The 25710-nt window shown below is 43.2% G+C and overlaps 1 protein-coding gene across 4 annotated transcripts; it reads right to left on the reverse strand.

Annotated features, from left to right (window-relative positions):
- Positions 1-13133: 13133 nt before the first annotated feature.
- Positions 13134-18560, reverse strand: LOC127300499 (uncharacterized). 4 transcript variants are annotated; one of them, XM_071820142.1, is made up of 11 exons: positions 18306-18560; positions 18038-18223; positions 17218-17355; positions 16895-17034; positions 15971-16057; positions 15691-15813; positions 14727-14873; positions 14466-14564; positions 13951-14121; positions 13786-13865; positions 13134-13474 (listed from the first exon to the last, which is right to left on the reverse strand). In XM_071820142.1, exons 1-11 carry the CDS (start codon positions 18463-18465, stop codon positions 13459-13461), a joined length of 1347 nt encoding a protein of 448 aa, XP_071676243.1. In that variant the 5' UTR covers positions 18466-18560; the 3' UTR covers positions 13134-13458. The 4 variants fall into 4 exon arrangements, with proteins under 4 accessions (XP_071676243.1, XP_051186589.1, XP_071676245.1 ...); XM_051330629.1 differs by having other exon boundaries at positions 14727-14876; XM_071820144.1 differs by lacking the exon at positions 18306-18560 and adding an exon at positions 17441-17683 and having other exon boundaries at positions 14727-14876; positions 18038-18091.
- Between the last annotated feature and the right edge of the window lie 7150 nt (positions 18561-25710).

Here is a 25710-nt window from a genome sequence, read left to right on the forward strand (position 1 = left end):
AACAAGAGTATCAAAGTTAGCCTAAGCAAATAAAGCTAGATAGCACCCCTTTCACATAGTGGCTAGTGCTAAGCACTTAAAATTGACTACTCTAGATGGGAACATTTGTGAATGGTTTGAAGTGAAAGATTTTTGAAGGTGAATATGACCAAGAGAAGATGGTGATTTTTGACAAAATAGATGATTGAGTTTGAATGCGATACCTTTCCAATGATACAAGTACCCCCACAATACCTGATTATGGGTAGGGCTTGACTAGAAACTTGTGTATTTTAGTATGGGTTCCCTCTGAACAAACATCATAGGGGTTACGCTGCGGCTGCCTCCGTTACTGGTGGATTGATGTTGAAATGAGGTGAATATACGGCCCAAGCCCTGTGCAGTTCCCGGGTTGACTGCGGTTTCCACCGGGAGGCCAAGCTCATGGGGAGAGGTGCTCATACTAGCATATATAAGTGAAAGGTTTCGATTGATGATCCGCGTACTGTGTTACGATGATTCGAGGTTACCCTCGACGGATGTAATCAAGAGTTGTGGCACAAGAGTACAACCTCTGCAGAGTGTTAAACCTATTCGAATAGCCGTGTCCACGGTTACGGACGCTTGGAAAGGCCATACTATCTCCGTTATCTTTAAAATGTTTTGGTTCTAGGAATGAATGGTGGTTTGAAAGGTGACATTATGGTGATCCATAATGAGTTGTGGGAATGACACTAATGTTCCCACTTGAGTTAGTCTAGCACATGATTTAGGCTTTACCAAAGATTTATGAAACTAAAACTTGGCTTTATGCAAATAAACCTAGAGCTTAGCACCCCCTTACACTTAATGAGTATTTATCTTAGAGTTAGTTTGCGAGTACTTTAAAAGTACTCATGGCTTTGCCCTGGCTATTCCAATGCCAGACTATGAAGGAGAGCACCTGTATCAGGATGACGGACAACAGGACGTCTACGATAACTAGGATCGTCTTCTAACGTCAAGCGTTGCCTGTGGAATATATCGTCCACTACTACTTCGCTTCCGCTACTATTTGTGATGTTGAACAATATATTCGTGTAATATTGGATCATGTGATCTATGGTTGTAAGACAATATGTGTTGTAATAAATGATGACTCTATGCTACTTACTATTATGTCTCGCAAAAACATTATTCCTGGGAGTGCGATGTACGGCATAATAGGCATCTGGACTTAAAAATCCGGGTGTTGACAAGTTGGTATCAGAGCCATTGTTTGACCTTAGGAGACCCTAGTTAGAATGGACGCTCAAAAACTTAGTTTCAAATTCCATGAATTGACTAATTATGAAAATCTTATTCACCCCCTTACCTTGAAGAGTCTCTTACAAACTTTAAATTCATGCCCTTCTTCTAATAGAATTAAAATTGGGAACACTTGCACCTATCTAACTTAATCATCTCATCTCTCTACAGATGGATCACGTTGTGGACGCGCAGCCCTTTCTCCAGACTGAGTTCTATCAGTTGGGGAACGGTGGAGAGATCATCTTCGAGAGGGACCTCTTCTCCCTCTCCGAGTTCCTCGGGCGCCCACCACCGGAAGTCTTTGGCGGAATGCTGAATGACCAACCCGGTGGTCAACTTCAGTGGGTGATCATGGTGGACCTTCGTGGGAGGTTCACGCTCCCAATGAGCGCAAGGATCCAGTTCTCCTTCAGGGAGAACAACTGGGCGGATGGTCTCGCAAGGGGACTTCAGGAAGGACTCGCACGTCTGTGCGGGCAAAACTTCATGGACTTCACCGACAGTCGCTTTGTGCACTATGCAAGGCACAACTCACTCGGAGTGCCAATGAACCTGCCGTCACACCCGCAGCTTCGCCACCATGTTGACCATCTGGACTTCATGCTGAGCGAGACCCGCATCGACCTCGACAACTCCCGCGAATACGCCAACCACACTCACATCCAGTTGGCGCAGCAGGCGGAGACCATCAAGGTCATCGCCGGAGAACGCAGGGCACTCCGCCGTGCCAACCAGAAGAAGGATTACACCATCAACCGCCTGAAGGCCAGGATCGCCACTCTGAAGGCGACCATCGCTGCACAAGCTGAGCAGATCCAGGAGCTGGAAGGTGAAGGTGAAGGGGAGAACATCCAGGGGGACGGCTACTCCTACGTCAGCAACGACGACGACTACGAGGAGGAGGAAGACGACGACCTGGAGTTCCACCCTTACGAGGATGGCCACGAGCACCTCGATGCCGGGGTAGACAATGTCTACCCTATCAACGTCGACGGCGAGTAGTCCCGTCTGAGCACTTGCGCCCCGTGTTATGTATTGGTCCTTTGTACCCGCCCCATGTATCGTAGTTCGTTGAAAGGGTTCTTAAAACCCTCCTGAACATTGGGCTTGTAATATGTGCTACCTCCATGACTATGTTTGTGTGTGTGTAATATTATTATTATTATGAATCAAGTTAAGTTGTATTTTTATCCCAAAATGAGCCATAGACATTTCCCTCTTATCTCATGATCCCTATCACTGATCAGATGGCACCCCCAACTCGCAACATGACTCAGGAGGCAATGCTGCAGATGTTGCAACAGATGTTGGCTGATAGAGAAGTTGAGAGAGCTGAACGGCAAGCCAACCTAGCTGCACTTCAACAACTTGCTCAGGGCAACCAAGGCCACGGAAACCACGACCACCCAGGGTCAAAGCTGAAAAACTTCCAGAACACTAACCCACCTGTGTTCAACAAGACAGAGGAACCCCTCGATGCTGATGATTGGCTCCAGACTATGGAGAACAATCTCGAGGTTGCCGGAGTGGAGGACAACGAGAAGGTGTTGTTCGCCACCCACTATCTGGCTGGACCTGCACGTGCCTGGTGGACAAGTACCCGCGCTTACGGGACAGCGGGGAACCTGATGACTTGGGAAGACTTCAAACTCAAGTTTAGCAAGTATCATGTGCCCCCGGGTTTGATTAAGAAGATGAGGGATGAGTTCAGGGAACTGAAGCAAGGCAGAATGACCGTGGTGGAATACCGCGACAAGTTCCTCACTTTGTCAAGGTACGCCCCGGATGAGACGGACACCGTCGAGAAGAGGAAGGAGAGGTTTCTGAATGGACTGCATGATGAGATGCAGACTGTGCTGATCAACATCCCCTTTGCTGACTTAGAAGCACTCGTTGACTCCGCCATTCAGATGGAGGGGAAGATACACCAAGCCAATGAGAACCGCAAGCGACGTATGATGAACCAGAGTGGGCCCAGCAACCACCAAAAGTATCGTCCCAACTCAGGTGGAGGGTTCGCCCCAAGAAACAACAAGCCCCCGATGCGTAATCCACGTCCGAGTTATCGTAACAGAGTGGAGGAAACCCCAGTGTCTGGAGGACACAACAACTACAACAACAACAACAAAGAACTTCAACCGCGCCCCACCTCGCGCCCCCAACAATAACTCCAACACTGCTCCAAGGACTGGGAGCAACGCTGTTCCCATCACCCCCAAGGACAAGTCCACCTACAACTGCTACGAGTGCGGAGTGGCCGGCACTTCTCCTATGAGTGCCCCAAGAAGCTCGCCAAGACTGCCGCCAACACCTCAGGCCCTGCGCAACAGCAGCGTCGTGTCACCACCAACAAGAAGTTCGCCCCCAACAACCCGAACAACCGCAACGGCCGCCTCTACCACATGAATGCAGAAGAAGCTCAGGAAGCCCCAGACGTTGTGCTGGGTATGTTCTCTGTTAACTCAATACCCGCAAGAGTGCTGTTTGATTCTGGAGCATCGCATTCATTCATTACCGAAGATTTTGCATGCACTAGTAAGATTCAACCCATCAGTTTGAAGCATGTCATGATAGTTCAAATACCGGGATCAACAACTAAAGCTAGAAAAATTTGCAAAGATGTGCCCATCAGAATACATGAAATAGATTTCTATGCAAATTTGATTGTTCTGGGAGCCAAAGGAATGGAAGTAGTCCTGGGAATGGACTGGATGGCGAAACATCATGGACTGATTGATTGTGCCAAGAAGGCCATCACCATGACTAGTAGCACCGGAATAATAGTCGAACACATATCTGAAAAGATGCCCCGAAATTTTACCTGTAACCAAAGCCTAGCCAAACCCACCTTAGATCAGATCAGGGTCGTTTGTCGATATCCTGATGTGTTCCCGGATGATCTACCCGGTATGCCCCCAGATCGGGATATCGAGTTTATCATCGAGTTAATCCCCGGAACCGGACCTATAGCCCAGAGAGCCTACAGCATGAACCCGGCCGAGTTAGTGGAACTGAAGAAACAGCTGGATGATATGCTATTCAAAGGTCTGATTCAACCAAGTGCGTCACCCTGGAGATCACCAGTTTTGTTTGTGGATAAAAAGGACGGTGCCACTCGTTTGGTTACGGACTATCGTAAGCTTAACGATGTCACCATTAAGAATAAGTATCCGTTGCCCAAGATAGAAGATCTGTTTGACCAGCTGACCGGAGCCCGAGTTTTCTCAAAGATTGATCTACGGACAGGATACCATCAGTTGAAGATTCGTGCCACCGATATCCCCAAAACTGCCTTTACCACCCGATATGGATTGTATGAGTACAATGTCATGTCATTTGGATTGACCAATGCCCCCGCTTACTTCATGAATCTCATGAATAAGATCTTTATGAACTTCCTGGACAAGTTTGTGGTTGTCTTCATCGACGACATCCTCATATACTCCAAGTCCGAGGAAGAACATGAGCAACATTTGGAAGTGGTCCTAGATACCCTTCGGGAACATCAGTTGTATGCCAAGTTCAGCAAGTGTGAGTTCTGGTTGAAAGAAGTAGGATTTTTGGGTCACATCTTGTCAGCCGGAGGAATTGCCGTTGACCCCGCAAAAATCAAGACTGTTGAAGAATGGAAAGCCCCAACCACTCAGACCGAAGTCCGTGCTTTTCTCGGATTGGCGGGATATTACCGCCGATTCGTTGAAGGATTCTCGAGTATAGCAAGACCGATGACTCAATTGTTGAAGAAGGACCGGAAGTTCGAATGGACCGACAAGTGTGAAGAGAGCTTTCAACAGCTCAAATTAAGATTGACAACAGCCCCAATACTGGTTATGCCGGACATTACCAAGCCCTTCGATGTGTACTGTGACGCCTCCAAGATTGGTCTTGGATGTGTGCTGATGCAAGAAGGCAAAGTGATATCTTACCTATCAAGACAGCTGAAGCCGCATGAACAGAACTACCCAACCCATGACTTAGAGCTAGCAGCAGTGGTGTTAGCACTGAAAGTATGGCGTCATTACCTCATGGGTAATCGATGCGAGGTGTATTCGGATCACAAGAGCCGGAAATATATCTTCACGCAGAAGGAGCTGAATATGAGACAGCGCAGATGGATAGAGTTAATCAAGGATTACGACATGGGAATCCACTATCACCCCGGCAAGGCCAACGTGGTAGCGGATGCTCTGAGTAGACTGCCGTGTCAGTTGAACTCCATGTTAGCAATTGAGCAACCTAGCCTGTTTGAAGAGTTTGAACAGTTTAGACTTGAATCGGTTAGCGAAGGATACCTCGCCAGACATTGAACTCCAACCCACCCCGATTAGTCGATCAAAGAAGCTCGAGAAAGGAAATGCTAGCATTGACGGAATCAAGAACCAAATAGCCGCCGGAAAAGCACCAGGATTCACCATAGATGAAGAAGGAGTGCTATGGTATAACAAGCGCCTTTGCGTACCGTCGACTCGTAATTGAAGCAAGTTATCCTGAAGGAAGCTCACGACACCCTATACTCCATTCACCCCGGAGGAACCAAGATGTACCAGGATTTGAAGGAACAATTCTGGTGGCATGGAATGAAGAGAGAAATTGGAAGCTACATCGCCAAGTGTGACATCTGTCAAAGAGTCAAAGCAGAACACCAACGCCCGCAGATCGTTGCAACCCCTCTGATTCCCGAATGGAAGTGGGATTCCGTAGGAATGGACTTCATCACCGGACTGCCCAAGTCTAGTAAAGGAAATGATTCCATCTGGGTAGTGGTCGACAGACTGACCAAAGTCGCCCACTTCATCCCCGTCAAGACCACCTATCAAGGACCGAGACTCGCAGAGCTATATATCTCAAGGATAGTCAGCCTGCACGGAACCCCGAAGTCGATAGTATCCGACCGAGGATCCCAATTCACCTCCCGATTCTGGCAGAAAGTACATGAAGGACTCGGAACTCGCCTGAATTTCAGCACAGCCTATCACCCGCAGACGGATGGACAGACCGAAAGAGTCAACCAGATATTAGAAGATATGTTGAGAGCATGTGTGCTAGAGTATGGATCTAAGTGGGAAGACTGCTTGCCGTACGCAGAATTCTCGTACAACAACAGCTACCAAGCCAGCTTGCAGATGGCCCCCTTCGAAGCACTGTACGGAAGGAAGTGCCGTACCCCTCTGAATTGGTCGGAAGTAGGAGAGAGTCAAATCTTTGGACCAGATATTCTCCGAGAAGCCGAAGAGAAGGTTCACAAGATCCGCGAGTACCTCAAGACAGCCCAATCAAGACAGAAGAGCTACGCCGACAAGAGACGCCGAGAGATGACCTTCGAGATCGGAGATTTCGTATATCTCAAAGTGTCCCCTCTTAAGGGAATGCAGAGATTTCAACTTCGAGGAAAGCTCGCACCCCGATATGTCGGACCTTTCAAGGTCCTGAGTCGCCGAGGAGAAGTATCCTATCAGCTGGAATTACCGGAAGAAATGTCAGCGGTGCACAATGTGTTTCACATCTCGCTACTCCGGAAGTGTTTAGAAGTACCTGAGAAGACCGAGGTTTTCAAGAACATCGACCATCGAGCTGTGGATATCAACGCAGATCTGACATACCGCGAAGTACCTATTCGCATCTTGGAAGAAGCTTTCAGAACCACCCGTACTCGAAGTATCAAGTTTCTGAAGATCCAGTGGAGTAACCACACCGAAGAAGAAGCCACTTGGGAGAGAGAAGACTTTATGAGGACTGAGTACCCAGATCTCTTTAGTACCTAGTTTTCTCAGATCTCGGGACGAGATCTTTTGTAAGGGGGAAGGGTTTGTAACATCTCAAGTTTCAACAATAATAATCAAGAAAGAGAAATTTCCCCAAACTCATATTTTGCAATTAACAAAAACTTTTTCTATGCATATAGGGCCACATATAGATAAATGCATTTGAGTGATTTCTTTTGTGCAATTGCCATGATGAGTGTTAGTATGTGTAAACCTTACTATGTGAACCCTAACCAAGTTCACTAAACCCTAAATTGGGGAGAAATAAAGAAATTGGGAAAAACCCCTCTCTCACTCACATACCCTCTATGTAAAATAACCAATCCTCAACCAAGGCCAAGTTAGCTTGCCCCATTGCTTCTAAAATACTTCAATGTGATAAACTAACCCTTTTGCAGCCTTGGATCAAGAAACAAACCAAAGGAAATCAAATTTTCTTCACACATGTGATAATGGTCACATCTCACAAAAATATTTTCTTCCCCTCTTTACCCCTCTGTATTTCTCAAATCTTGAACTAAGCAAGGTCAACTAAAGCCAGGTCATCCAAGACCATGTCAAGGTGAGTAACTTTGGTGTTGACCACCCTCCCTAAAGTTGACTAGGTTGACCAGAATAAGAGGGCAAAGAAGGAACCCGAGAGAGAGAAGAAGATCACCCCAAATTTGAAAAGTTGCAAATCAATTCCAAATTGAGTGCCACCACCACCCATACATCACAACAATTATATAAATGAGAATCACCAAAAAGATTTGCAAAATTCGAAAGAAAGTTTCTTGCGGGCATTTTGTCGAACAGGTGGCAGGCAGCCTCTAGACTAAGTGATACATGCTATTATCCAGCAGTTTTGACCCTAAACCACTTTGGCAAAGTGATCATCAGCCTCCCCTACACCCCCTGCCTCTAGCCCAGTACTTGCATGGCTGATTAAAGTGGAGGAGAAACCCTAAAACATGCTACACAATGCCATGCCGGCCACCTTTGGCACCCATCTCCCTGGCCACTCCCTTGTCGTTCCTCCATGTCCTTGAACATCTATGATACATAAGGATCACGCCCGTACCACTGGATCGATCGCTATTGCACGGCCCTGCCTTAACGCCCGTGTCCAAAACGCGCCAGACGTGCCAGCCGGCGTGGTGATCACGCCCTGGACGCGCAAGGACGTCGTCCACTTGCACGCCACCGTCCTCGCCACTGCATCCCTAGCATCGCATCGAGCACCGCCTGCGCACCCTCTACGAGCTAGACGAACGCCCGTGCCTGCCCTGCACCGTCGCCGGCGCCCGAGACGAAATGATGCCGCGCGCCCAGTGATGGACATTGCACGCGCCCGAGCGATCCCATCCCCCTTTTGCCGCGCCAGCTACTCCTTGAGCATCTCCAGGACAAGGCCTACACGCTCCCGTCCTTTGCTTGCCCTTTCGCTCGCCGGAAACGCCACGCCATGGCCGCGCCCTTGCAGCACCCCACGGCACCCTCGCCGCTATAAATAGAGGCCCTCCCAGCAAGCTCCTCTCACACCACTCGACTCCCCTCTCACCCCTGATCATCCTCACCACCTTAGTTCGTTCGATTGCCGCCGGAGGAGGAGCAATTTCAAGATCGGAGCCGCCGGGGGACGCAGCTCACCGTCGACGATTGGCGCCACCCCAAGCGCCGCCGCTGCTCCCAACCTCTTCCCCATCGACTACACCTTCACCGCGCATACTGCCTGAGTCCTGCATCGGCCTGGTAGGCTCCCCGACCCCCTGCTGCCGCCGTGCCCTCGTCGGAATCCCGCCGGGGACGACGACGTTCCCACACCGTCGATCCTCCCTCTAATCCTACGGTCGAGATAGAACATACCGGTTCGGCGTTTAAATAGGCGCCGACAGGTGGCCCCCACCCTGTCAGCGCGGCCCGAGCGCGCCAGCCGCGTGTTGGGCTGCGAAGTGCTGCCAAATTTCGTTTCGGCCCATTTACTTTTCCCGCCCAGCCCAAAAATTCAAATCTGGTTTATTCTTTAATTCAAATTGCTCTGCTGAATGTTGAGTAAAAATTGAATAGTTTAATTTCTACCAAACCAAATCTAGCAAGTTCTATACCGTTGGAAAGCCCATAAAATTACCCATCCAATGCCACTGGCCCCATCTCCATTTTCGTTATAGATTTAATTTGACAAAAAAGACAAGACAGGGACTTTTACACATGCAAACTTTATTTAAAAATCAACCAGAATAGATTTTGAAGTAATTCCAACTCTAATAAATCACAAATGATGTCCTCTAATTGATTATGCAATAACATAGCCCTGTTGTTTGTATGATCATGGACTAGATCAAATAAAATGGCTATGTAGTCATTTCTAGAGCATTTTTAAGTGGAATTCAAACTCAACACCAATATGAGAATTACCTCTCATTTAAATTTTGATCCTAAGTACTAATAACCAGGGGGAATGACTTAGGCTAATGAACCCTTGAGAATTATACTTAGAGATTTTAATTCATTTAAATGCTAAGTTTTTAAAACTATGTGAAGTGTAACACTTCTATTAAATTGAACTCACATGTAATAGATATGAAATGTTGACTTTGGGGTCAACCTATATTTCATACCCTATTATTATATGGAGAGATTAAGTCTTAATATTAAGTAATACAAAGAAATGGAATCCTTTAAAGACCTACATATCAAATCTAAGAAATAGGAATAATGAGAGGAAATTATTTTCTTTCTAATAAAGACCAATCCTATAATCCACCATGCCATGTTTGATTGATGATAGGACTAATGTGTGAACTATTTTTGAGTGCCTCTAGTTTAGCATGTGAGCTTGGTTTAGTATTTATACCTCGTATTCGTATATAGACGCTAGTAACGAGGAATACCAAGAAGAGGAGGGCTACTCTCAGGAAGAAGAAGAGAACTTCGATAACTACCCAGCTCAAGGCAAGCTAACTCTTGCTAAAAACAAGTGCTTAGCTCTACAAGAGCAAAGGCACCCTCACACTTTACTTTTATGTATTACCTATCCCATGTTTTTTTTTACTTACAATTGCTTTTGCTTATTTATTTCAAAGTACCCTTTTTATTTATGATTCCCTTGTCTAGATTAGAACAAGAGTATCAAAGTTAGCCTAAGCAAATAAAGCTAGATAGCACCCCTTTCACATAGTGGCTAGTGCTAAGCACTTAAAATTGACTACTCTAGATGGGAACATTTGTGAATGGTTTGAAGTGAAAGATTTTTGAAGGTGAATATGACCAAGAGAAGATGGTGATTTTTGACAAAATAGATGATTGAGTTTGAATGCGATACCTTTCCAATGATACAAGTACCCCCACAATACCTGATTATGGGTAGGGCTTGACTAGAAACTTGTGTATTTTAGTATGGGTTCCCTCTGAACAAACATCATAGGGGTTACGCTGCGGCTGCCTCCGTTACTGGTGGATTGATGTTGAAATGAGGTGAATATACGGCCCAAGCCCTGTGCAGTTCCCGGGTTGACTGCGGTTTCCACCGGGAGGCCAAGCTCATGGGGAGAGGTGCTCATACTAGCATATATAAGTGAAAGGTTTCGATTGATGATCCGCGTACTGTGTTACGATGATTCGAGGTTACCCTCGACGGATGTAATCAAGAGTTGTGGCACAAGAGTACAACCTCTGCAGAGTGTTAAACCTATTCGAATAGCCGTGTCCACGGTTACGGACGCTTGGAAAGGCCATACTATCTCCGTTATCTTTAAAATGTTTTGGTTCTAGGAATGAATGGTGGTTTGAAAGGTGACATTATGGTGATCCATAATGAGTTGTGGGAATGACACTAATGTTCCCACTTGAGTTAGTCTAGCACATGATTTAGGCTTTACCAAAGATTTATGAAACTAAAACTTGGCTTTATGCAAATAAACCTAGAGCTTAGCACCCCCTTACACTTAATGAGTATTTATCTTAGAGTTAGTTTGCGAGTACTTTAAAAGTACTCATGGCTTTGCCCTGGCTATTCCAATGCCAGACTATGAAGGAGAGCACCTGTATCAGGATGACGGACAACAGGACGTCTACGATAACTAGGATCGTCTTCTAACGTCAAGCGTTGCCTGTGGAATATATCGTCCACTACTACTTCGCTTCCGCTACTATTTGTGATGTTGAACAATATATTCGTGTAATATTGGATCATGTGATCTATGGTTGTAAGACAATATGTGTTGTAATAAATGATGACTCTATGCTACTTACTATTATGTCTCGCAAAAACATTATTCCTGGGAGTGCGATGTACGGCATAATAGGCATCTGGACTTAAAAATCCGGGTGTTGACACCCCACACGCGTGCTGCTCCGCTGCTGCTCTGCTACTCTGCTCAGCTTTGCGCTCCTTTTCCTCTTTCTCTCTCTTGCACAGTTTTGCTCAGTTTTTAGAGACAAGCGGTAGTACCGGTACTACCGGTTGGGTCGCTTTTCTTGTTTTCTGCACAGTTTTGTGAGCGAGCGGTAGTACCGCTTCGACAAGTGGTAGTACCGGTTCGGGCGCGAATCTGACTGTTTTCCAGCCCCAAAAGTCGCATTTATGGGCCCCCTATATATACCTCTCTCCCACCTCCGTCCACATGAGTTCTTCTCATCTATTCTCTGTCCTCCATTGTTGACCTTGAAGAGCTTTATCATCCTCTTGATCCCCCCACTATTTCTTGCATCTTTTTGGGGGAAAGGAGAGAAGAGATCTAGATCTAGTGCTCCACCAAGTGAATCCCTCTCCAAGTGAGGGGATCTTGCTAGATCTAGATCTTGGAGTAATTTGGTGTTCCTCCTCATATTTGTTCTTCCTCCCTTATTCCTCCAATAGCTTTTGTAGCTTTGTTGGAATTTGGGAAATGGGAACTTGGGCATCTTAGTGGTGTTCTTAGCCATTGCATTAGGTGCATCGGTTTGGGTTCTCTCCGGGGTTTCGGTCTCGTAGAGGGCTTGTTGACCTTAGTGGTGTTGTTGCTTTCGTGGCCTTGTCGCCTTTGTGGCGTGGTAGCCTTTGTGGCCTTGTTGCCTTTGTGGCCTTGTCGCCTTTGTGGCGTGGTAGCCTTTGTGGAGTTGTTGCCTTTGTGGAGTGTGGTAGCCTTTGTGGTCTTGGAGCCGGTTGTGGCGCGTTGGAGCCTTCGTGGCCTTGTTGCCGTGTGTGGCGTGTTGTAGCCTTTGTGGCCTTCTACTTGGGAGTCTCCGGTGTTGTGGAGTTTTCCTCAAGCTTGATACTTGGGTGTTTGCCTCAAGCTTGTACTGGTTCGGTGACCACCCTCAATGGTCCTTTAGTGGATCGAGACTTTCCCTTTGGTGGAAAGGCTCGAGGAGAATACGGTGGCCCTAGCGGCTCATTGGAGTTCCTTGTGCGTCCACACCGCTCCAGCGGAGCCGTGGCACCCAAGGGTGTGAACTTCGGGATATATTGTAGTCTCCTCGTGCACCGATTACTTCTCAACCCGAGCTCATTTACCTATGTGCTTTACATTGTGACTTCATGCTTGATGTTCCATATCTAGTTTGTTATCACCTTGTTACTTATCATGCTTAGCATAGGTTGTTGGTGCACATAGGCAAACCCTAGTTGATAGGCTTTGAGCTAAACAAGTAAACCTTGAGTAGTTTTATTCCGCCTTGTTTAGCCCTCAAGTAGAAGTTTTTTACAACCCGTCTATTCACACCCCCCCCCCCCCCCCCCCTACCCCCTAGGCGACGTCCTTGTACATTCAACAGACCGGTTCACCGCCGGCGAGGGCTGAGCGGCACCTCCAGCTCCATGTCATACAAAGGGGATTTCTCAGTGTGAATCGATGGGTGCTTCCTCAAGCTTCTCCATCCTTCTCTTATCTGAATATATAATATACAAGTTACAGTTTGGTCCCTCTGCTATTTTACTTATTACAAGTAAGAACCTCCAACAGTCCAACAGACAACGACCTCAAATTCCCGAGTCATACCTTGAGGCAAATCATACATGGCACAGTATAGTACCTTATAACTATGCCAAATCATTTTGGCTGGAAGACATCTAAAACTAGATAATCAAACCAGGAAAGAACGTGTACCGTGAGAAGACAAACATGAGCAAGAAACAAAGTCTGGCATGTACAGTACATATTTTCCAGCGGTCTGTTTCTAATTAACAAAAGGCCACGACATGCCCTCCCGCTGTCACAAGTAAGCAAGGTACATGGATCAGTTTCGTAGCTCTGCTAAGAGCCATATCTGACATGTAGGCATCCTAGGTATATCACCAGCTACTCGTCTGTGCTATGTATTGGTACGTCTCCAGCTTATGTTGTTTTCAGTTTTCTTCACAAGAATATGGACAGGCTATACAGTACACCGTGCAGTATCGAACAAAACACAACCCCTCACAACTTCAGTGGAGACTTCACATGTCCAGGCAGCAACTATCCTTTATTCACAGATCCTCCTCCCTGCATACAATAAAATTTATTTAAGTCACTGGTCATTCGTGAAAGTTCAGCAGAAAGCAAGAATAAGCAAACAGATTCATCTGCGTAATCTTCTTCTATGCTTGGTGACATGTGATCTGAAAACCAAAACAGATGATGCAGGGAAAAAAGGAAGATGAAGGTTTAACATTCAATGGGCATGGGATAAATAACAATAAACATATGATGGATGCCCTTACAAGTGATTATATTGCTGTGAATTGAATGACACAATGATTTATTAAAATAACAACCTCGAGCTGTCCAATCAAACATTTCCAAGCAGAGATTACCTAGATACTTCACCAGCCGGGCCGCTTTCAGAATCCAACTTCAAGCTAGATATAAGAGCTTCGCCTGCTTGGCCATAGTCCTAAGCACACAAACATTAATGCATGGCAAGGGAACAAAACATATTATGGAAAATAAAATGTCATGGCAACTTTCCAAAACCGTACCTCCGTTGGTATTAGAGCTGATCCTTGCTCATGGCAGTAACGTGATACAAAACAACCCAATCTTTCGCAGGTACTGGCATCATCCAAAGCTTTGTTTTTCTCACCCATACGAAGGTAGCAAAGGCACCTCTTTGAGTACAAGATTGGATCCTCAGGGCTAGTCCCAATTGCCTGAAGCCATGAAATGGTATACCACAAAAAGATCAAGACGGCTGAATATGACTAAACTAGCACACCTTGTACCAAAAATATTTGTGTAAACATTAATCAAATATAATAGAGAGAAGATTCTCAACAGTCATATATGCACACAAATAGTTCTAAATACAAAAAATGGGACCCAAAAAAAGTAGGTAATAAAAAACTGTTATAATTTAGAGCACCCAGATCTGCAGTATTATTAACAAAATTAGTATTTGCTTCATTGCGAATTTCAGTATATGATAAGGTAACCAAGTACTTATTGGAGCCCTACGGATGTACTATGCAGCCACTGATCTGATGAAAGAATTTACCAAGGTGTATTGAGCTGATGCATGAACATAATCCTCTCTCTCAAATGCATAATCCCCTTGCGCTTCAAAAGAAGCTTGCGTCATATTATCAGGATGACCCTAAATCAAATGTTTAACTGAAAGTCAAAACGAATATAGAATGCATGGCAGTGACAAATCTTTCAAACAAAGCTAGTTTAGTTTTTTGCTTGATCTGTGCGAAACTGATTGACATCAACCCGACTGGAACAACAAGTCGAATAGGAAATATTCTATTCGTACTTCTGAACTCCCAGATTCGACATGTTGCATTATTCCATCAATGCTCCAGTCTGCAAATTTATCTACAGGGGATGTGGCAGGAAAAAGAATCTCAACACATTTCTTCCGTCCATGGATTGCTGCTATTTCCACTGGGATTATACCAATCTGCTAAAAATCATATCAGGAATGAGTTTTAGAATAAGCACGGGAAAGCTTAGGGAATGGCACAAAAAGAGAATGTGGCAAAGGCATTGAATTCAGGCATATCTATAAGATCCAAAATACCCCCTCCGTCCCATCAAAGTTGTCATAGATTTTGTCTAAATTTGGATGTGACAAAGTCTAAGACAACTTTCATGGGATGGAGGGAGTATGAAAAATTATGGACGATTGTGCAGCGCATGTACTAAAGCCTAGTAGAATATGAATCGGTCTTCGATATATGTGCTCCCAGATTCCCAACATATCCTGGACATGTGGATAGATAGAATAATTAAACAGGTGCATGAATGTTTAGTTCCTTTGCTCTTCTCATTTCTCTGAAGGCACAGATGATGTGACCTTCAGTACAACGTGATAGATAATAATTATTTGAAGAGAACAGACAGAGGACTTCAGTATGGCATATTTAACCATAAAATGCTCCAAATAATGCAACTGGATAAAAATTTCAGATAAACAAAAGGGGAACTCTGCATAAATCAGACTATTAACAAACAATGATATTTCAAACCTAGCAAACCCCAAATAGCAAGATATGGCATCATTTACCCACATTTATCAAATAGCTTACATTTATTCATGTTATTAGATGCTACCATAAATAATGTAATCTACAATATCTGGAGATAACCGAATGCTACGATAAGCCATTAATCACAAACACACCACCAAAGTTGTTTTGCATGTACAGCACATAGCCAGTTCAGAAGCTTAATTAGAGTTACAACAAATAGTCTAAGTAGCAGCACAAAAAACTCACTTCATCGGCAATATTGGGATCAGCGCAATATTTTAACAAGCACTTGATGCAGTCAGATAAGCCATATCTTGCAGCTATTATTAATGGAGTTACAGGCTTAGCAGCATTGACATCAGCACCGGCCTGAAACATTAAATATTTACCACAGAATTGTGAATATAGTGTTTTGTAATCATCTGCAACTTGTCTCACAATAGGAATGAGATGACAAAAAATTCAGGTCCATTTGGCAAAATATCTCTACTGTACGTAGATGTTTTAAAGGGACAAGTCACAGCACCTGAATAACTAGTTCCACACACTTCAACGAAGAACCCAAGAGAGCCATTGTAAGTGGTGCATAGGATGATTGCACAAGGCTGTTAGGCTGGAGAAAAGGGAAACATCACATTTCTTGAAAGAAAAACACAGTAGTCAATGAAGAACAATAAACTATCATCTCTTTATTATGCAATTATTAGCCGAATACAGAAATTACTAAACGCACTGTTTGGCGTACATTATTATTTATTTTTTCCAGACAAATGCTATAGATGCGAAAGGAAATCATATGCTTTATCATCTTTGTTTTTCCAAATGAATCATTGGACATAAAAGTATGCACCCAATATCTTTTTTGGAAGGAAATTCCAGATTTCACTAGCAAAGGCCCCTTATGCATCTATTACCACTACATGCATCAGATGAAGGATCTAAGAGCACCGCAAAAGAATCAAGGTAATTTAAATTCATATGTTGCGTTATCTCGTACCATTGATATTTTCTAGCATGCGAGTAAAATTGTGTGCAAAGTTGCAAACTACCCAGCACCAGCATGTCTGGCGTCACACAGGAACAGTGGATAAAACTGGAACTTGGTCTGACCACAATCTGGTAGTCATCTAGAATCTATTACATTTGAAGCAGTGGAAGAAGAAAAGATCCACGAACAAATGATGCATGGTAAAAGAAGAAAAGAACGTAAAGAGACACAAGACTAAAGCCAGTAAATAAAAGAGAAGCCCTAGGTCAGTTTGGGCAGTGATCTAGAATCCAATTAGGGGGGATTGGGATATTTCTTGAGGGAAAAGAAAGAGAACATCTATGGGCCAAGTGAATGCCTTTTGGCCACGACTTCTATTTACCATGGATACAAGATTGTATAAACCATAGCGAATATTGACCAGAAAGAGCAGACAAAAGATGGAAAGAAGGAAATTAGTACATTTGCGTCATACTTCAACAGCACTTCCATCATTTCCAGATTTCCACACTGAGCCGCAAAATGTAATGGTGTTCCTTCTGGGCTCATAGAGTCAACATTGGCCCCTCTGGATAACAATAAATCCGCTATTCCAAAGGGATCTGGATAAAGTACATGAAAAATACTCACAGTGTCACATTAACATCAAGGATACAATAGATAAAATAAAGTATTCTCGAAAAAAAAATCTGGGCAGAGGCACTACAAGCAGAATTGATTAGATATGACAGATAAGATTTGGCATGAGCGAAATGTCGGGAAGCAAGTATATAGGCCGAGAGAACCTTTCTTTGTTGCAAGAACATGGAGCACAGTAACCCCTTCTGTGCTTGGTATGTCTGGTTCAGCACCACGATCAAGTAGAAGCTCCACAATTCTTTTAGGTGCAGTACCGTATATTGCACAGATTAGAGGTGATAAACCTAGTGAGAGCACAAGATATAACAAACACTTTGTCAGAGTGAGCAACAGTTGTTAATTTCTTCCAACCAAAAGAGGGATACCTACGTAACCAAGAGCGACTGAACCTGCAAAATACATATATACTAGAAGATGGCACAAGCAGGTACCACAAGTGAGTCATGCATAGAAAAAAGAAATGAAGCGCAAGAACATTTACTCACAATGCCATAATTGGTATCTACTTTCGTGTACCTCGAATGCTCCTATATAACAGATCCATTATTTAACATCCATTTTCAAGAAACCAACTATCTGCAGAATTTGTCTGACGCAAACACGAGTACTGCCCTGCTTACAAAAACAGTAAAAACACAGAAGACTTGTCAATGACATCCCATCAGCATAGAAGGAACTAATGGTCGCATACTTCTATTTGAAATTAACTGGGCGCGTGCAATTGGCAGGTGGTGGTGGGCTGGTGGCATTCAGCATCTGAAAACAGAATGGCGTGGATTGCCAAACTAAGCAAAAGCTAAGTACGGTTGCACTGTGAAACCAGATCTTAGATGCCATTCGGCTACTCCAAGATGACACGGCATAAAAAAAATCCCTCAAATCAGGAGATACCTGATCAGGAACGACAACCCTGACGAATCCAATTACGTGTACGTATTAGCGACAGGTTAACTAATTGAGAGTTACCATGCTCAGCAGCCGCGTTGACGTCGAGGTTGAGTTCATCGATCAGGAACTCGCACATCTCCAGATTCCCATTCGAGGCCGCCACATGGAGCGCCCCGAGGCTCGGGCCGTTCGGAGAGTCCTTGACCTTGATCTCCTCCACCACCTCCAGGCTTCTGTCCTCAATTCTACACCGCTGCGCCAGGTCTGCGCGCACAAAACGGAAACCAGAAATCGCATCGGATCCACGAGCACCAAAACCTAACCACGAGGAGTTGCGGGACCTTACCCTTCATGATGGGGATGCTACCTTCGCGCGCCGCTTCGAAGATCAGTCTGCCCGGGTAGGTGGGCTTCGTGCAGAGCTTGAGAGTGTCGGGGAAGATCCGCGGCTTGAATCCGGAGGAGATGCAGAATCCGGAGGAGGGGGAAGAGGAGGAGGAAGCCATGGAGATGGCTCGCCTCCACGGCTCCGGATGGAATGGAAGGTTCGAGAAGGCTCTAGACGGATGGAAGGGGGAAAGAGCGCGAAGCGAGGGACGGGTGGGCGGGGTGGATGTTGGCGTGTTGGGCTTGGGCAGACGACTATATAGGTGCTCCCCTGTGTGTTTGCAGCGTCACACACAGAATCGGATGGGCCGAACGGACCTATTTAGCATCCTTAGCCTTTCCTGCAGTATCCATTACCATAAGCAGATTCACCACTAAACAAAGCAGACCCCCCCCCCCCCCCCCCCCCCTGGAAGGAAAAGAGCGCGTCTGCAATTTTGTGAACAAAGTCACATCTCTGATTACAAAAGATAAAATAAAATCTGGAGTATCTTCCTCCCAACTACGATTTTCACTAGAACTATTAGCAAATCTAGACAATTCATGCGCCACTTGATTTGCCTCCCTATAGTGGCAATGCTGGAAGTGACTCACTATAATGTTACTAGCCTTGAGAAAACAATCTGCTAGATTGGCTGAATAAGGGCTATGATTCTCTATCTCGCCATTACAAGCTTGGATGATCTCCAAAAAATCAAAGTCCACGTAGCAAGAACAACACCCAAAACGTTCTAGGAACTTCGGTCGTTTTAAAAGTGTGTTTACTTCAGTTGTTGCCACACTCATCAGATTATCTAGGGGACAAAACATCTCTCCCCCCCCCCCCCCCCCCCCAAAAAACCTCTCCTTTATCATTTTGAAGAACCATGCCCGCTGATCCAAACACATCATTATGATAAGAAGCATCAATATTCAGCTTAAGAGAGCTCCGTAGTGGTTTGAACCATTTAATTTCCTTTTCAGCAGATTTTGTCTTGGAAGCCATAAAGTTTGCAGTTAACTCCTTAACAACAAAAGCAGAATTTTTTGGAGGGCTAACACTTTCTCCTTTTACCTTCTGCCACCATATGTACCAGCCACCAACTTCTATAATTCCATGCAAGATTACATGATCCAGTTTTTGAATTTTCTTGTTTGAGAATCGAAGAATGTGTTCAAGAATAATGGAACCCGATCTGTCAGCTATCAATGCATGCTCCATTTCGCTCAACAAACGCAACTCCCTCCAAACTTCCTTTGCTCTTACACAGCCGAACAAAAGATGACTGATGTCCTATGGCCCCTTCATACAAATCGTACATTGAGGCCCCAGCTTGATGTGTCGCCCTGCCAAGATGGCCATTCTAGGGAGTACTCCACGAAGCGCCTTCCAAAGAAATATTTTAACCTTGCTTGGAATATTCATGCTCCACATAATCTCCCAAACATGATTAAATTGATCAGACCCTTGCTTGTCCATCTCACCTTCTAGTCGCGTGCCCAAACTGGTGCTCCCATTCAGTGAAATAAGCATACCAGACAAAAAGTATAAAGTTGTTTGTCTGGTGCCATGCCACAAAGTCGTCTGATAGTTGTATGCTTAATGGAATCCGTAGAATTATTTCATCATCGATTTGCATGAATAGCGACCTTACTAACTCCTTATCCCAAGTATTTTAAATCAGATCAATCAGCTCATTTACCGTCTTCACAATCTGCCCTCGTCTGGTATAAAACATTCTTGTTGGACTCGTGGGTACCCAATGGTCCTCCCAAATATTAATATTTTCACTTGTACCAATTCTCCATATATGACCCCTCTTGAAATTTTTTAAACCTGCCAAAATACATTGCCAAGTGCAAGCTAGTATTTGGGTAATATTTCGCTTTCAGTATTCTAGCACAAAGAGACTCCGGCTTTGACATCAATCTCCAACTTTGTTTTGCTAACATAGTCATATTAAAGGTATGAAGGTCATGAAATCCCATTCCTCACCCCAACTTTTTTGAAATGCATATGTTCCACCATGCAAACCAGTGCATCCCCCTTTGCTCATCCGAATCGCCCCACCAAAATCTATCCATTGCATCATTGATCTCTTTACAAAGCAGCTCAGGGATTTTGAAAACCCCCGTTGCAAAAATCCAGATAGCTTGGATAATTTCTTTCAACAAGATCTCTTTTCCTCCAATAGACAAGAACCTTTCCTTCCATCCTTGTAACATTTCAATAATTATTTTAAGTAAATATATAAAGCTATCGGTACGATCTAGACTCACCATAGATGGTAATCCAAGAAACTTATCCGAAATATATAGCTTTAGTCATGATATTCAATTCTTCACAAACTTGGAATTTTCGCCGCGTCAACATTAGGACTGAAGAAAATACTACACTTCGCTTCACTCACCATTTTTCCCGAACTTGCACATTATTGATCCCACACTTGTCTCAATGAGGTTGCATTAGACAAATTCGCCTTCATCAATATAAGGGAATCATCAACAAAAAGTAAATGGGAAACTGATGGTGCATTTCTACACACCCGAACCTTCAATGCCATAAACCTCTTCTCTATGAGCCCAAAGCACTAGACAAACCTTGTGCACAAACCTTAAATGCCATGAACCTCCTCTCTATGAAATGCAGTTAGTTGCTAAAGCTCATTAAATTTGTTCGCATGTGGCGTTTATAATCGGGAGCACCATAGGCTTGACGGATACATGTTTTGATTATATACTACCAAGGCCACTGATACGTCTCTAACGTATCTATATTTTTTTATGCTCCATGCTTGTTTTACACCAATTCCACTATGTTTTGCTTACACTTCGTTGCACTTTTATACATTTTCCGGCACTAACCTGTTGACAAGATGCCACAGTGTCAGTTCCTTGTTTCTGCTGTTTTTGGTTTCAAAAAAGTTGTACATGAAATATTCTCAGAATTGGGCGAAACAAAGCCGAAGTGCCTATTTTACCGTAACGAAGACGGAGTTTGAAGGAGAGACGAAGGGGGGCACCAGGGTGGCCACACCACCCCTAGGCGTGAGCCCACCCCTGGCTACGCCTAGGTGTGGTGTGGGGCCCCCGGGCGCCCACCGACATCGCCCTTCCGCCTATAAGAAGCCTCCCGACGCGTGAACCCTAAGTCAATCCAGCCTCCATCCAGAAAAGTTCCGTAGCTCCACCGCCGCCGCCGCAGACAAGATCTGGGGGACAAAAAGTCTCTGTTTTGGCACCCTGCTGGGACGGGGAATTGCCCCGGAGCCATCTCCATCGAATCCACCGCCATCTCCATCATCGTTGTTGACTCCCATGATGAGGAGGGAGTAGTTCTCCCTCGGGGTTGCGGGCTTTACCAGTAGCTATTTGGTCTATCTCTCTTCCCCATGATATGATCTTTATGTGATCGCGAGCTTTGTAATCTAGTTGAATATGTAGATGTTATTCTCCAACTATTGTGTTACTCGATCAAGTGGTTTTATTATGTGATCTCTGGGGACATCTTGTCCAACGGTGTGAAGGTGACAGTGTGCACACCGTGTTTGTTTTTTAAGCTTAATTTACAGAAATACTTATTAATTATGGTGTCTAGTTAGTACCATCTTTGTATGCTCCAAGTGACAGCGTGTGGTGTCCATAGATTGGGAATGTGAACTTTAAGGAATGCTTATGCGGCCCTACACAGTGAATTTGTGTTTGTTACCAAATCGGAGAGTGGTTTAGAGTAGCGTAGTGAAGATAATATCTATGTATTGAATTATGATATCATTGTTGAGAGTATCCACTAGTAAAAGTAAGAAGCCCTAGGCCTTGTTTCCAAGAATTGAAACACTGTTTACAACAAGTTTTGCTACATGTTTACTTGCTTCCATTTTTATTTCAGATTGCAATCACTACTTACAATCATCCATATTACTTGTATTTCACTATCTCTTCGCCGAACTAGTGCACCTATACACCTGACAAGTGTATTATGTGTGTTGAGGACACAAGAGACTTCTTGTATCGTAAATGCGGGGTTGCTTGAGAGGGATGTCTTTGACCACTACCTCTCTGAGCTCGATAAACCTTGGGTGATCCACTTAAGGGAAACTTGCTGTTGTTCTACAAACCTCTGCACTTGGAGACCCAACACTGTCTACAAGAACAGAAGAGTGCGTAGACATCAAGCTCTTTTCTGGCGCCATTGCCGGGGAGGTAAGGTAAAAGGTACTCACATCCTATGGCTACTAAATTTTCTAGTTGTTGGTGAATGCTCGAAGTTATTTCCTTTAGATTCTGCAATTACATCTTTTTGTTTCTTGTTTTTATTTTCACTAATTAGGCTTAATGGAAAACAACAACAAAATTAAAGAGCTTTATAGTATTTATATTAACTTAGGACATGAAGTGTTTGAAGAGAAAGTTAAAAAACCTATGAAATTTTAATTGCATGCTAGTAGCAATGTTATTAGTATGAATTCTTTGAACACCATTATTGCTAACGCTATTTAAAAGTCTAAGCTAGGGGAAGCTGGTTTGATAAGCATGATATTTTTACTCCCCCAAGCACGGAGGAGGAAATTTACTTTGATGATACTATGCCTCCAATATATGATGATTACAATGATGATTATGTTATTTTAAGTCCACCTACTATTGAGGATAAAAGTAATTATGATTACAATATGCCTCCAATATTTGATGATTATGGTGATGAGAATAATAATGATAGCTATTTTGTTGAATTTGCTCCCATTACAATTTATAAGAATGATTATGCTTATGTGGGGAGTAATAATTTTATGCATGTGGCTCATGATAAGAATGTTTTACGTGATAGTTGTATTGTTAAGTTTATTCATGATGCTACTGAAAGTTATTATGAGAGGAGAAAATATGGTTGTACAAGTTTTCATGTTACTAAAATACCTCTCTATATGCTGAAAATTTTGAAGTTGCACTTGTTTTGCTTTCCTATGCTTGTTACTATGTGCTTCTTTGATTTATTTTCTTAAAACATTCCTATGCATAGGAAGTGGGTTAGAATTAAATGTGTTTCATATTTTCTCCTTGATGCTTTCTTTTACTTCAATTCATATTTCTTATGTGAGCATTTTCTCAAACTACTGCACCTAACTGAAAGGCGTTAAAGAAAAGCACTCTTGGGAGATAACCCATGTTTATATCTGTAATTTTTCTTTAGTGAGTCTTGGAAGTTGTTTCCTCTGTAACAACCTCTCCTTATCATTTTCATTTCATTTTTGTGCCAAGAGTAGCCTCTAATAGGTAGAAAGTAAGATTTGGGGAAGTTGCTGTCGAGAAACAGATTATATGCTGTTACCAAACAAATTCGTACTCCCAGCCAGAACGTAATTTTGAGCTGTCAATTTTTGAGCATATGCCCCGGCTTATTATCTAACGTTCATTAGTTTTCCACTTTTTGATCTGAGCAACAGAAGATCTTCAAAAAAATCTATCTTTTCCTGTTGTTATGTTTTGACAGATTTCGGCCACTATTTGCATTTGCCTCTTATTATATTTTTTTTAGTTATTTTGAAAGAAAGAGCTTTTAAAAGAAGTTGCTACAGTAGACAATGTTTAAATTGATGTTTGATATGTGTTATAACTAGACCCACGTGGATTTGTTATTTTGATTGCACTAACGTTGCTAATAAAGAATTGTGTGAAGTTTTGTATGAAGGAAGTTTTCAAGTGTAGGGAGAGAAGAATGATGTAATGAGATGAAGAATGGACAAAACTCAAGCTTGGGGATGGCCCTGCCACCCCAAGAAATATCCAAGAGGTACAAGCGTCAAAGGCTGCGGATGCTCAAGGCATCCTCTTCATCAACAAAGCAACATGTCATCTTTCTGTGCGCTATATTTTTATTGCTTCATATGGTATGTGTTGTTCTTGGAGCATCTTTATTTTTGTTTTTAGTTTTGTTTTGTTTTGTTTTGTTTGCTGTAGCATATGGTTGGATTCTAGAATTCTTGTGTGGGAAAGAGACACGCTCCGTTTTAATTGCATAGAACGCTCTAGTTTTTGCTCTTATTATTCTGCGAGTGTTGTAGTTTACTAGTACTACATTTAGCTCTTGATTTTCCATTCTTATTTTGTTCAGAGATTGTTAGTTTTCTTTATTTATGTATTATTAGCTCTCTAGTCTTTATTGATTATTATCTCTGAGAGTTGTTTCAAATAAATTGATTGGTGTTGGAGATGAGTAAAATGTTTCATGAGTATAGTGATGCAAAAGAAAGCTTGTCTAGACTGTGGTATAGACTTTGGTATGTCGTGTTGGATGTTATTATTATTATATGCTTAGTATTTATTTTCATAGCATAACTTGTCTCAAATAGCTGAGAGTGCATAATGTGCAATTGAAAGAATCATGTTTTGTTTCCATCATACAAAGCATAATATTGTGGTATTCTCCTTTGATGCTTTATTAGGTTAACTTGGCACATGTTTACACCATGTTTTGACTACAAACCAGTCAACTAAAGCCTCTATGATCATTTAGTTTTTGGCTTGTAATATAAATTTATGCTTTGATTAATAATGTTTTGTCGTTATGCATGATTATGGTCATTATTGCTCTTTTAGTTGGTCGCTCCCAGTCTTTTGCTAGCTTTCGCTCGTACTGAGTATGAAGCTCTACTTGTGCATCCAACCACCAAAAACCAATATTTGTCAATTGTGTCCACCATATCTACCTATTAGCATTATTGCTATTCCAAGTATATTCATCATGTTTTTATCTATCTTTCGAATTGATTGTGAGAAAAATAGACAGTAAAGCTCTCACGAACTTGATGGCATATTTACTTTCTTGCACTTAATAAACTTGAACCATTGTGACAATCTTATGTTGATTATATGCTTATAAGTTGTAAGTTGGGAGTTAGCACAACCATACTTTTATGGGCACGCTTTCAATATTACACTTACTATTTAGTTGATGTCATGATCTTTTGCTTATGGATGCCTATCGATGTGAAATAGAATGGAAACTTGTAGGTCCATGGAGTTTGTATATGTGTTAGAGAAATGTTGGGCAACTAACCTAAGATATGCATCATTCATGGTGGAAGTTTATATCATTCCATAGTGAGTATTTTATGAAGCATCTTCAATAAAACTTTGTACCAATAGTAAACAAAAGGATTACTAAGATGCTCATTGTCTGTTTGTCTTGTCATTTTGGTGTGGGATTGCACTTATATGAAAGAGTACTTACATATCATGGGGCAAGAGGTACCCTTGCTGCGTCTTAATGATACATGTATACTTACAATGACAAGAACTTATTTGGGACCTAAATTGAGTAGCATGAGGTGTAGGTACTCGTATTCAAGGGGCATGAATTTTCAACTTATGATTTTTCAAGCATA

The sequence above is a fragment of the Lolium perenne genome, chromosome 5, assembly GCF_019359855.2.
Source record: "Lolium perenne isolate Kyuss_39 chromosome 5, Kyuss_2.0, whole genome shotgun sequence".
Taxonomy (NCBI): Eukaryota; Viridiplantae; Streptophyta; class Magnoliopsida; order Poales; family Poaceae; genus Lolium; species Lolium perenne.